The sequence below is a fragment of the Helicoverpa zea genome, chromosome 22 (genome assembly GCF_022581195.2).
Source record: "Helicoverpa zea isolate HzStark_Cry1AcR chromosome 22, ilHelZeax1.1, whole genome shotgun sequence".
Classification (NCBI taxonomy): Eukaryota; Metazoa; Arthropoda; class Insecta; order Lepidoptera; family Noctuidae; genus Helicoverpa; species Helicoverpa zea.
Genome location: NC_061473.1, coordinates 5959093 through 5973233, shown reverse-complemented (window position 1 = coordinate 5973233; position 14141 = coordinate 5959093). Strand labels below are relative to the sequence as shown.

At 37.9% G+C, this 14141-nt stretch overlaps 1 protein-coding gene across 1 annotated transcript in view; it reads left to right on the top strand.

Annotated features, from left to right (window-relative positions):
* LOC124641659 (RNA-binding protein fusilli) overlaps positions 1–14141 on the top strand; it is a 103367-nt gene that overhangs the window by 44890 nt on the left and 44336 nt on the right. Inside the window, exon 3 of the mRNA XM_047179829.1 lies at positions 10989–11071. Within this exon, the coding sequence (XP_047035785.1) occupies positions 10989–11071 (83 nt within the window). The remainder of the gene's footprint in view (positions 1–10988; positions 11072–14141) is intronic.

Sequence of the window (14141 nt, the reverse complement as noted above, 5' to 3'; positions counted from 1 at the left end):
CATTTAATCATGTTTATTATCCTGACAACAGGAAAATTAAGTAAAATAAGAATATGTTGGAGTTGTGTTATGCGTTCGATTAATTGCATCATGATTTATAAACGACAATTTCAATTTTAAATGTAATTTTTTGTGACTGACTAGGACACATATTTTATACTAAGGTCCACGAAAATGCTTATTGATACTATAAGGGGCAAAAAATATAAATAAAAGCGTTTGCGCGGGTCTTTTGCTCAGTAATGACATTCAGTATGCCACAATGATACATCCTTGGCCCACCAACTAATAGTCGAAAAAGGATATGTATATTTAGAATTGAAGATTAGCATGACAAAATGAAAAGGTTATTCATATAACATTTATAAATAAAAGAATCAAGAATAGATACTATTTATAGCGCTTTGAAATTTTATTTTAAGAACAGCAAACGTCAGATGAGATGTATTTTTTTGTTAAGCTATAATAGGAAAATGGCGGACTAAGATCTTGCCACAGATTATGTTAGTGATACGTGGATATCGTGATAATTGCTATATTAACGACTATTTATATGTGTAGGTGACGGTCTTATGTAATTATTTCAGTCACTTACAAGACGTTTCGGGGTGCAGAAATGTTGTAATAACAAAGTGTAGGAGAGATAATATCTAGAAGACACCAGAGACACCATTTTGGACATTCAGTTTTATGTTAAACTCCGTCTCTTTTTGGAAATCGGTTAGAAAGAACTTGACTTTTAAAATGAAAGTGGACGGCAGTGTTCAAATCTACGACAATATGCATGTCAGTCTTCCAGCAAAGTTTTCAACTTTATTTAGTGTATTTTCCATACTCTCCAAGCGACGAACCAGCAATTTCAACGGCATCTCTTGGGAACGTATTAAAAAGTGGTAAAAAGTGGTACCTATCCACTTTTTCCAAACTGAAAGAATATTTCAAAACTGTTCCCTATTCCTGACATTATAAAAAACAGCTTCATTATGAGATTAGATTTCTGCACAAACAATGGTCAAAACAAACCTCATGTCATGATGCACGCATGAGTGATTTAACTTAATCATTTAATTTTTCCTAGAATTTGGAAAGACAAAGTCCAATTTGACAGCCTTGGACTTTGGACTGTAAAAGGTATTTTTAGCTTAACTACTCTACCTAGTTACAAAATGAGAACGTTTTACCTTTAACAAAGATAATAATAAAAGTAATTGACACTAAAAGTTTCATCATGTTTGCCATAACGCTGAGTTAAGATGACAATTAAGTTGTAAGTACAGTCAGGTGGAAATAACTGTGCATATTTGTTATAAGTAGGTATGATACTTGGCTTACTAAGCAGTGTTACTAGGACAAACAGCTCCTATGAATCTTTCTACTTATTCATGGACAGTGTGAAGCTAAGTTTTGGTTAAGCTGCACTAAACAAGAATTGTATAGATTCCTCCGCTATTGAGTGGGTGGAGTTGGTACCTATTGTTTAAAAACTTCTACGCTCCACTGTGGTAAAGTCTGATGACGTGGGAGATCCACACAGTTGGCTTGTTTTCAATAATCCATTCTCATGATTTAGCATGAACAGAAGTCTTCTTTAAAGCTCTGAAATATTCCTGAGACCAAAACCATTTCGGCTTCGTCTCTTCGATGGCTACTTATTTGCAAGGGTTATACTTTTGCAATCATAGGCAACAAAATCCACTAACAATCATTTAGAGTTTACGACTGTACTTTTAAGTACACTTAAATTGATTTATTAAGATATAAAGTAATCACACGTGTCGCTTTAATGCTTAATTGACTAATTATAGCGTATTTTAGTTAGAAACATTACTTCTTATTGATGTTAGAACACTAAAGCTTACGTCAAGGCAGGGTTAGATCAAAATTCTCATCTCTGCAAGCATCTCGGAGGTAAAACTTGGAATGGCTAGGGGTTTTCTGAAAGACGGTTTTTAAGTATTGTCTGTGTAATGGAGTCTGAAGTGGTGGCGGTGGTGCAGTGGAGGAAATTTCTTTCTAAAACCTGGTGTCTGTTCTCTCAAATCCCCCTGACAGTGACATCCTCTGACGCGGAATTGCAATAAGGATCCGACGCCGGATTTGCATGGCTACCAAATACGGAGGTGTAAAACCGTCAACTTCCAGACTCCGGGCTGCTTTGTGAAAGTTTCTTAAAAATCACCCATTCCAGCCTGACCCAGGAATTGACCCAGTAAAACAAAACTACTGGAATGTATGTAGGTATATGTACGTCATTATTAAAGTGAGTCCTTCTCAAATCTTTACTTCCGAAGGCCAAACACTTAGCAAAACAAATATTTTTTACAAACAGCAACAATGATGATGTCAAGTTACGCACAATCTATGATTAAAGTTGTATCAACATTTTTTTCTATCGATAAATCATTTATTCCGATTCTATTTATCGATACTTCACCTGTTCGGCGAGTTGGGTTTATAAACTGGTATTTTCATATATAATTAAGTCAAGCATTCCCCAATAATGTCCAAGGAAGGCTCAAGGTTCTTATTGACATGTTTGCATTTATTTTTTGTTAAAACTTTTAAACACACAGTTTTAAATAATATAAAGTTTCCATTTAAGACGTGTTTTGTATTTTTTTGCTGTCACTTTGGGCTTACTTTAGCTTATAAAACCTGTTTACGCGGGCATTAGATACAAAGAACGGTGCTAATTTTAGAAAAATAACATCTTCTATGTGGGTTACCTACATTCCAAAAGCAAGAATGGATAACTCAGTGGAAACATCAAATATATTTATCGGCATTTTGAAAAGGCCAATGTAAAACTTGTTAGAATGCTTCAAATTAAGAGTGTAGACTCATTGCAACGGCATAAACTACATTTAAAATCATTGCAAATACCTGATTTATATACAACATTATATTGTATGATGCATATAAAATATACTGCAGGCAGATGACAACATAAAATTTAATAAAACAACCATAAACTTAAAAATAACTTTATGCTAACCTAGGTGTGGCATCTTGTATAGATAATAAAACATTACTTAACAATAAATCGGCTATTAGTTTTGTTCAGGAGTCTATATTTGTAGATAAGGCAACACTAGGAGGTTCACACTGAAGACTATTCAGTCAACCGACAGTTGGTACAAAGATCGGAAAAAATGTTTTGAAAATTGCTAATTCAATCAAAGTTTTAGTTGGTCTATGGCTACGAGAATGAAGGAATAGTGAGTGCACCTGTGTTTGCGCAAATGCCTGTGCACTATAATATTTCCTGCGCAGTTGGCTAACCTCCTTACATAAGTACAGCCGCCGTAGAAGATAATCAGCTAGGAGGACATCATCGTCATCATTTTATGTGCACACTCCCATTCATCTTCATACTGATTTATGAACCCAAACAAACTATCGGCCGGCTAAAAGTTTGTAGTGTGCGGGCTTTAAAGTCTTTCATTACAATAGTCTATAACGCAGATTATGGAGAATATATCGAGTCTCGTTTTTACGGCAGAATACTCAAACAAAGACATGGTAGTAATGAACAATTAATCATGTACATAGGTAGCTATTACTACTTCTACTAGTCATTGTTTTCAGGTTGTGGTAGTTGCAAAATACATTATACTTTTACATGAGGTTGAGGTTGAAATGAAAGTCGCTCTTGTTCGTGATTTTCGGACTTTCTTCCCGTGACTGGTCTTTGACACACCCAAACTTGTTGCAGTATCTGATATACCATGTATCCGCTTCAGTATCTAGACTGCTGCTGAGAAGTAGCATTCGGGGACGCCGGCTTTAAGTACACTCTTATCAATTCCTAAACCTTTTTGAATGATTGCAGTATTAGCTAAGAGGTAATAGGTGTAGGGTAGGTCCCCACATCTATTACGTACCTACCTCTTAAGAGTTTGAAGTTTTCTTCTCACCAAAATAAAATCAGATATTATTACATTCATAACTCATTTAAAATCGAGCTGTATTCCCTTCAGAGTTCCGTAATTTTAAACAAAATCATACAGCGAATACATTTACCGCGAAAAAGCTTCAATCACGCCAAGACCCCATTGATTATTCGATCAAAAAGTCAAAAAAGTTTCGTTTCGAAATCAAGGAAGTATGAATCCGTGGCGATCCACATTTTCAAAGTGCAATTCTCCCTTCATTAATGTCGACCGGTTTTGTAACTGTATCCAAAAAAAGGTAACGCGGAACTGACCGTTTTGAGGTTATGCGCTACAGAGATTGTCCTGTTTTTTCGGCCTTTTCGAGCGAGCTGCTTTTGTTTTTGGTGTTAAAATTGGTTGGTATTTTAGAAGACTTTGCACAAATGTTTTACTGTTGGTCAAGATTGACGCTGTTAGATTAAAAGTAATTAAAGTTATAAAATGGAGGATATTTTTTAAGTGTGGTATTTCACAAAATTAAGTAAAATGGACCATCATCATCCTCCTGTCCTTATTTATCCCAATCTAGTCTTTTCTCCTCCGTGATCCCAATTTATTTGGGGTTGAAGTAGCATGTTTTCTCCTTCTAGACTCTTCTATCACAATTATAAATACAATTTTAAATATCTAGAAGTAACATTCTTTCTAGCCATAAATGGACCATATACCTAATATTTTAGTAAATGTGTCTAAATCACTTACAAAAATTACCTTTGATCGACAAATTATGCTATTCATTAGTTAAAGTATAGATTACTAGATTAGCCACAAAGTTAATCGAAGACAACCAGATTTTACCGGTTTCGCGTCGATATAGCAAACCGGTAAAGAACCGACTCTAACCAGTTTTCTGAATCTAGATATGGACGTAAGTTGATTTGTATGTTTATGACTACGTCAAAAAGTAAATATAATGTTGTATTCTGCGGATATTAAGTAAATAACATTTGGTTGATTTGGCTATATGGCAAACAGGAAAAAATTGTTCATATCATAAATTTATGTATCTGAATTCGTCATCTTTGCTTCAGGAAGCTGGAAACTCAAATATCCGCTTTGCTAATAAATTGATGATGATCAGGGAAACCGTTTAAGAAACACGCGGTCTTAGGCCTTAGCTTAGGCTAACTGACTCTTCATTATTATCGTATCAGATTATTGCCGTCCACTTCTGAACGTCGGCCTCTTCTCCCAACGCACGCCAACCATTCCGGCTTTTACAGGAGTTAATTCCTAGCAGGGTATATCTTTTTATGATCTTGCATGCGAAACTCTGACAGCCAATATTAAATTTCGCACTAAATAACTTTTAGTTTTCCATTTGACGCACTTCACACAAAGCTAGGTACTGCGCAGCGTTTTGATGATATTTTTTGACTATTGTGAAGTCACCAATGGCCATGCATGCATGCATGCATCTTCGGACAAACAAAACTTCTTGACAAGATCTGTAAAACAAATGCGCAAAGAATCAAATAACTTCAGAATTATAAAAAAAATGTTTGGCGCTAACTTTTACATTCTCATTTGTTAACCTTCCACAGTCAGTACATGTTTTTAAAGGCAGAATTTCTGAGTGCCCGAGTTCACTTACAACTACATAAACGTCATACGGTCATATTTCAAAATAACCATAGATGTATACTACGCGCGGCGAATGATGATTCCTATGACAGTTCGTTAGCGCTTAACATATAGTGACGTCCTGTCACAACAAATCCTTTACAGTCCCATAAAGAATTCGAAAAAATCATAACTGTGTACATTTTTTAATTATAAAAATGAATATTAAGAAATTATTACGTAATGTTCGGAAATAATGAAAAAAAAACTCAATGCAAATGTACATGGTACGTGCTGCAAAAGTTACGTCGCCAATTTGTTATCGAAAAAAGGGACACATCGATAAACAAAATATCGATAATTTGTAGGAAAAATTTACAAATGCTTTGAGTAAAAAAAATACAGTATATTTGTATTTAATTTAATCAATCTGAATCTGACATGACTGAATTAAAAAAATACGGTAGGTCTGTGGCCTCCTTTTAAATATTTTTCCATTAAGCTGGAAATTAAGAATTCTTTAAAGTAAATTCAAAAAGAATTCTAACTCTTTAAATTATGCAATTTTAATAAAAAATATTGTCTAATAAAATAAAATATAATAAGGCCGTTGAATGACCTGGCTGAATGACATGACACTTGCCTAACAGTATTTTATCGCAATTTCGCAGCACTATTACAACTGTCAGTTGAAACGTCATAGGGATCACGATTCGCCGCTCGTAGTATAGTATATACCAAATTCTATGTCTATGAAAATAACTGTTTATAGTTACCGGCACGGATATTGAGCTCTCAGCGGAAGAGCCCCACTCATCGCTTTGCGCACTGTACACATAAGGCAATAAACCAATAAATAGCTTCTGCGCAGGTGAAGGTCATGGCTCGATATCCGTGCCGATAACTATACTGTCACAGACCAATGTTGGTCTATGTTACTATGAATTTTCACGTTCAATTTTCGAAGTAAATAGTTGTTTTAAGAAAAACTGACGTTTATATTGTCGGTGAAAATTTGCCTTACTGTACAAGGAGTATCGTGTTGCCAAGTGACTGGGCTCTGAAGGTCAGATAGGCAGTCGCTCCTTGTAGATCAATGGTATTCACCTGCATCCGGTTGAGACGGAAAGCCGGCTACCATAAAGTTAAAGATGGTCCTTTTAAAATAATTGAAATGTTTTTAAATGAATAGTTAGACAAATTGCAAACCGTTGTCAATGTACGATTCTTATAGATTTTTATCGTACACACGTACAAATAAATCCTATTTTGTATACCTTTACACACACACAAAATAAGATTTATATATTTTAACTTCCTAATTAATATCTATGCTAAATTCTGCTTCGGTAAAAAAATACATCCAGTGCCAGTAGGTAATGTAAGCCAAACAAAAATATAAGTATTACAGGTTTAAATATGGAGCTTTTTAGAGCTTATATACAACAATATTTTTAAAAAATTACGTTTAAATTCAACGTGTTTCTATGTATAGTAACGAACTTATAAATGGCCTATGTCTACCTGTATTCCGAGATCATTGTATCTTTAACGATATTCTGAATTATAATCAACTTGCCAATGATTATAAATCATTAATAATATCTAATTTATGCTGAAGCGTGACATAAGTTATATATGAGATTCTGAATTACTAATCTCACAGCTTTTTTTCTGTAGAAAGTAAAATATTAATTTGGGAGTTCCGCAGATAATTTATTTTGGCACCCTAATTCGTAGGATTATTTTACTAATATTATAAAGCTGTAGAAAGTCTGTTTACTTCAATCTATACACTATACCTAGCAACTATATATACTCTATCAAAAACTAGCGGAACGGTTTGAATTTTTTTTTCATATATCGAGGAAGGCCATAGGCTATAGTTTTTATTCGGGTGAGCGGAATAGTTCTTACGGGACACGGATGAAAGCTCTGGCGGGAGCCAGTTATTGTAATATTTCGGAATATAGTGAATAATATGAGACAACCTATTTATCCTGAATGTTCACGGGTAAATAAATGAATCACTTTAAACAAAATCCATTAAAATGTATTAATTATAAATGACTCCTTTAAATTCTGGTCTTCCAATCCGCAACTCCCAACTTTTCGATCTCTCCCAAACAAAAACAAAAATTAAACTCCAACTAAAAAAAAAAGAAATACTGCAAGACGCACACGGAAATGCATCTGTGTTTACCTCCGAGACACGACAGGTACCAGGAACCAGTTCCTAACAGTACCGTCCCGGGTTCGATGCCCGGCCACGCTTGTCACTTTGACTGCACCGCCAAAATAAGCCAATAGGGTTGTTTCCAATTTTCGGAAATCTATTTAGATAGCTTCTAAATAATTTTAAGATCACCCTCTCTTTCATTTTTCGTCTCAAATCTTTTTATTTTTTATGTATTACATGTTTTTCTATTTGTCTTAAAATATTGCTCAGAAAACGCTAGATCACGTGACTGTGACGTCAACGTTCTCTGTTCATTCCTTTACATTTTAAAGCAGATCTAACGAGAAAAAACTAACATACCAACTAATGGATTTCTTAATTTTAATAATGTATTTTTATAAAATAGCTACAAAAACTATAATATTTTATACATATAGATTATTTTTATACATTTGCACAAAAATAAAATACCTCAAATGTTTTGAGTTGTGTACGCGGAAAAATGAAATGGTGCAAAGAAACGTAAAGTTTGTGTTTATTTATATTGAGGTTATGTTTGTGTCCGCGTTCGAAAAGATTTGATGCTTTTTCAAAAAACTTAAATTAAATGAATGTCTACAAGGTTTGTGTTGTGCGAGACTGTGGAAATACGACCATTAGTGCTCTAAATAAACTGTTCATCCACGTACCGCTGAATAAAAATCTTGGTTATTGGCAAAGAATTGAGCGACCATAAAAGAGTCTACTCTTGGCAGATTGGAACTATCAGCTTTCATAAATCCTTTCTCCATAATTCTTTAGCAGTTGTATCACTTAAATGCAATTAACACACAGAACTTCACAGAAGCAAATAAACAAAACATTAATGCTGAGGTTATTTCGATATATCTGTCACTGTCAATCAAATACTTGTCATTGTCAAATATAGAAAGGATGACGTCATCGGTCTCTTCTCGTCGTTTTTAATGGCGTGACGTCACAGGCTCAAAATTAAAGTTTCATAAATTAATTAAAAAATATATGGTCAGTTATAAATAATATAATATAGCTTATCGTGTTTCTAGTTTTGTGAACTTTCGTTGCATTTATTTAATTTTAACTAAATGAATACTAGGAAACAACCCTATTAGTAGCCCGTGAAGTTGTCACTACTGGGAAACTTGTTGCCGTGTAGGTTGAATATCTTTGTCTATGGTATTTTTGCGCGGTAAACGTAAAAGTGCCGTTTTATCTGTGGAAGTTTTGGCGAATATTTTTTGCTTAACTTTATATAAAAGTTATAATAAAATGGATAAAATATCTATTATTATAATGATTATCGTTCTGTATTGTTTCTATGATTCGTGTATTAAGAATAAATTGATGGCCACGTGAGTCAGTTACTGGTGAATAACAATCAATTGATTTTAATAGATGATAAATTCTACTAACATTATGAATGTGAATGTTTGTATGATTTTTACTCTTTCGCCATAAAACTATTGGATGTATTTTAATGGAACTAAATTTTTGGGGGGTATTTACCGATAAGTACTTATTTTTTAGTTTTAAGAAACAACGCGATCGACTTATCGACATCTCGCCTCATTTTTTGATGAATAAATGATTTTTCTTTTTTCTTGCTTTCTTTCTTTCTTCTACTTCTTACATAAGTAGACTAGGTAGATTGTAAAACCTTTTGTGGTGTCAGTATCTAAACAAACTGAAGTTTCTAAACAAAACAATTGTAGTAATTAATATACCTAATAATTACCTATGCTAAACATAAAATCAATTATATAAAAAAATAAATAAGTAAATTATACACACTTCAAGACAGCCATTAAGTTATTAAAGTATTATCTGTGATTAGACAGAAACGCGGGAAAAAATATTATTAATTGTTTTAAATTACATATTCTATTAAGGCTAGTGCACACTGGACAATGGACAAAATAACCGGATTTCGAAAAAAACAATGGCTGATAACTATTTCAGGAGAAACACTATCATAAGAAAATACTCAATCTTTTATTGTATTCCACGATGTGTCTCTGAGTGTTACAATAGAAAATAATTAAATAACAGTTTGCGTTACGTTTCCATTTTCAGCCGTTTTCCAGTTTTTTATAGCCTCCTTACATTAATGGGGTTTTACTTTGATAAGTTTAGACTAAAAAAAAAATCATCATCCTCCGAGCCTTGTTCCCAACTATGTTGGGGTCGGCCTCCAGTCTAACCGGATTCAGCTGACGACAGTTCAGCTTTACAAGAAACGACTGCCTATCTGACCTCCTCAACCCAGTTACCCGGCCAACCCAATACCCCTTGGTTAGACTGGTGTCAGACTTACTGGCTTCTGACTATCCTTAACGACTGTCAAGGATGTTCAAAGACAGCCGACTAAAAATAAAAATAAAAAATAAATACAGAACAATAAAAAAAAACAGAAATCGCCTTAAACTTTTGTTTAAACGTAAAAAAAAAAATATTTATATCAAACAAAAAAAAAAAACTGGAAAAATTTAGTAAGTAGGTACAATTCTCCTTATTGATAAAGTATTCGACCATTCCATCGACCAATGTCGTCGTTGATCGCAGGTTATAGAGGTCAATAAAGCCTATTAATTATTATCAAACTATTCTTAGCATTAAAAATGCTTATATTGTTGTTTGTCAATATTCACATGTTTATTCAATTTAAATTAATGGCTGCAAATAATTTACACTAATGAAGATATTTTGACTCGGGTTTTTGACAGCATCATTCTTACTAAGTATATTAAAATCTGGTAACTGGGTGTGAACTGGGTTTAGGAGTCAGAAGGGCAGTCGCTCCATGTAAAACACACCTACTCAGCTGCACCTGGTTAGACTGGAAGTCGACTCTAACAAAGAAAAATACTTCAAATTGAATTACATAAATAAATAAATAAATAATGTCGGGACACCTTTTTCACACACGGTCGGTTAGCCCCATGGTAAGTTATTTATTAACTTGTGTTATGGGTGCTAACACAACTGATAAACTACATGTAGCTACATATATACATATTTATAAATACATATCATAACACCCAGACCACGGCCAACAAGCATGCTCATCACACAAATGTCGACCAAACCGGGAATCGAACCCGGGACCTCAGGTTCGGCGGTCCGGCATGATGACCATTGCGCCATCGAGGTCGTCAAATACACTACACTATTATTTTTTTACAAAAAATATAAATTGATTCCCAATTTGTTAATTGTCTTAGTTCCTTCTTGACGTGAATACTAAGTATTTATTTAGTTTTCATAATTTAATTATGTTTTTTCTGTACTTCCAGTTCGATGAGTTCGTGAGGTCGCTGCAGGTGGACCCCCACTCTCCGCTCTTCAGGCTCGTCACTGACGGACAACCTCCTTTAAGGTAAACTCGTTTTTCTTCTCGATTTACTATAGAAGAAAAAAAACAGTGGGAACATGTACGTATACTTGTGCCTAACAACCGGTCTTACCTGGGGGTGCTGGGTTGCCCGGGTAACTGGGTTGAGGAAGCTAGACAGGCTGTCGTTCTTTGTAAAGCACTAGTACTCAGCTCCATCCAGTTAGACTGGAAGACGACCCCATAGTGTGAGAAATAATATATATATAGGGTTAGAAGGTAACTGGGCTGAGGAAGTCAGCTAGATAGTCGTTCCTTGTAAAGCACTGATACTCAGCTCCATCCAGTTAGACTGGAAGCCGACCCCAACATAGTGTGAGAAATAATATATATATATAGGGTTAGAAAATATAGATAGAAAAATGTATACAGGGTTTACATTTGAAACTATGTAATAAAATTAAAATGAAACTTACTTTCAAACAATAAAAAAGAAAACAAACTTTCAGCTGTAAAGCCTTTGAAGGTAAACAACAATCGACATTCTTATCTTGACCTCTAAAAGTCATTTGAAAATAAAATAACCGCTTTGAAAGCCTTTATTTTAATTATTTACAATTCACAATGTACTTAAGTACTAAACCTAATATATACACTTACTATAAATAAAAATATTTAAAAAATTGCATCAAAAAACTCCTCCTCATCGCTGCCCACCGGGAGTGTACCCAAGAGGCTGGCAGCATTGCCACGTTGGATGGCAATGCTTACTTTTTGGCCAAAATAAAAACCAGCCCTTGGGTCACCTGAAGTGTCAGCAAGTCGCTTAGCGATATCCTTATATAGGAGATGAGCACTTGGACCCCACGGCCCGAGGGTTTCAACCCCAAACGGCTCAAAGGTATAGTTACCCACCAGGGTACTATATTTGCGCCGTTTGAGGTCCTCTGCAGCCGCAGCAGCGGAACCAGCACATCGCGCTTAATATTAGGTAATAAGTTAGTTGTATGTTGTATATATATTTATTAGTAACTAATTAGCCGTAAAATTAAATTAAAGATAATTGAATATAAGAATTGAAAGTACTAAACATCTTTACACAAAAAAAACACAATATCTAGATTTTCAAAAAAATGGTTTGACAAAAATCAAAATTCGATACCAATCGGTCGGCATCCGGTAAACATAACAAAAACTGTTGTATAATACTTCAGTGTTTCCATTATACACATCCATACGGCTTTTTTTTTTTGGCAGGGGGAAAATCCTCATGGACTTCCCTCCACCTGGGGTCGGTGGAGGGGGTGTGCCGGACTCTTACCGGCTAAAAACCCACCCAGTGTTGCCTTCTATTACCTATTGTCGAGGGCACGGGTATCGCCAAAGCATTCTTCCGCACCCCCGACAGGTATTGGCCCGCCAGATGTTCAAGGGCGGGCCCCGTCAACCTCTGTGGCCGTCACCCAGCGGCCACAGCAAACTCTACTAAGAGAGGCGCGCGCAACACAACGCCACAGTCTCGAGGCCTGTTTCTGATCGGACGACAGACGCCCCTAGTCTGTCGCCCGCAGGCCGCGCCCTATGGTGGCCGGAGATCAGCCACCCTGCGACGCCCACCACGTCTGCTGCGGGCGGGGAGAGAGGAAGCAGTTTCTCTCTCCCTTTCCGCCGCCTCCTTTAAAACCATCACATCCTCACAAAAGGAGGCGACGGCGTTCCACCCTTCTTCGCTGCCGACCATGCAGGACACGACAGCCGGCAGCGAAAGACTTCCCGCAGCATCTACCGCTGCCGCTAGGTTACGGCGCTGCGTTGCCCATGCTGGGCATTCCACCAACGTGTGCAGCGCCGAGTCCTCGCTGCAGATCCCACAGTGGTGGCATTCGGGCGTGGGCTCCCGGCCTATGCGACACAGGAACTTTCCGAAACACCCATGCCCGGTAAGAACCTGTGTCAGGCGGAAGCTGAGGGCGCCGTGGCTTCTCTCCAGCCACTCCTTCATAACGGGCCTGATTGCCGCGACAACGGCGTGCCCTGCCGTGGGTCGCGCAAGTCGCTGCTCCCATTCCACCATTAACACCTGGCGGAGCTCTGCCCTGCGCGCCTCAACTTGTCGAGGCACGAGGCACTCACCCCGCTGCACTGCTTCCTCGCGCCATGTATAGAGTGACGCGAGGACTTTCCCGTCTAGGTCCCATGGTGGGGATCCGGCTAGGAGGCATGCCGCTTCAAAGGAGATCGTACGGTATCCCCTTATGACCCTGATGGCCATCGCTCGCTGAGGTCTTCGCAGCACTGCAAGATTGCGGGCCGTCAGGGTGTTCGCCCACACTGGCGCGGCGTAGAGCGCCATCGCCCGCACGACCCCCATATAGAGCCTCCGGCAGGAGGTATTGGGTCCCCTGAGGTTGGGCAGCAGGCGTGAGAGCGCAGAAGCTGCGGCCAACAATCGGGGAGCCAGACGTTGGAAATGCGGCCCGAAGTCCCACCGACTGTCGAGAACGAGACCGAGGTATTTCATCGTCGATTCGACAGCGATGGTAACCCCTCCTACTACGATGCTAGACCCCGGAGGTGGCTTCTTCCTCGGCCCATGGAAGCAGAGGGCCTCAGACTTGTGCAAGGCCACCTCGAGGCCAAGACGCCGGATCCTACCCACGACCTGCGCGACACTGGCTGTGGCCCGAATGGCCGCCTGTCGGTACGTCTTCCCATGTGCTGTTACTAGCGTGTCGTCAGCGTAGCATATCACGCTGACGCCGTGGAGAAGTGCACCGCGCAGGACCCAATCGTATCCAGTGTTCCACAGGAGAGGGCCGAGAACCGACCCCTGAGGAACACCGCACGTCATCTCTCGACGACCCCATCCTTCTCGACCCGGGTACACCACAGCTCTTTCTGACAAATAGGCCCCGATTATGCGACGGAGGTACCCTGGCACTCCATGAAAACGGAGCGCCTCCTTTATGGTATTCCAGGGCAGGGTGTTGAACGCGTTGGCGATGTCGAGCGACACCGCCAAGACCACCTCGCCCCGGGCGACTGCTTCCTCCGCCAGGACCCTCACGCGCATGATCGCGTCAACTGTTGAACGCCCCTTACGGAAACCATACTG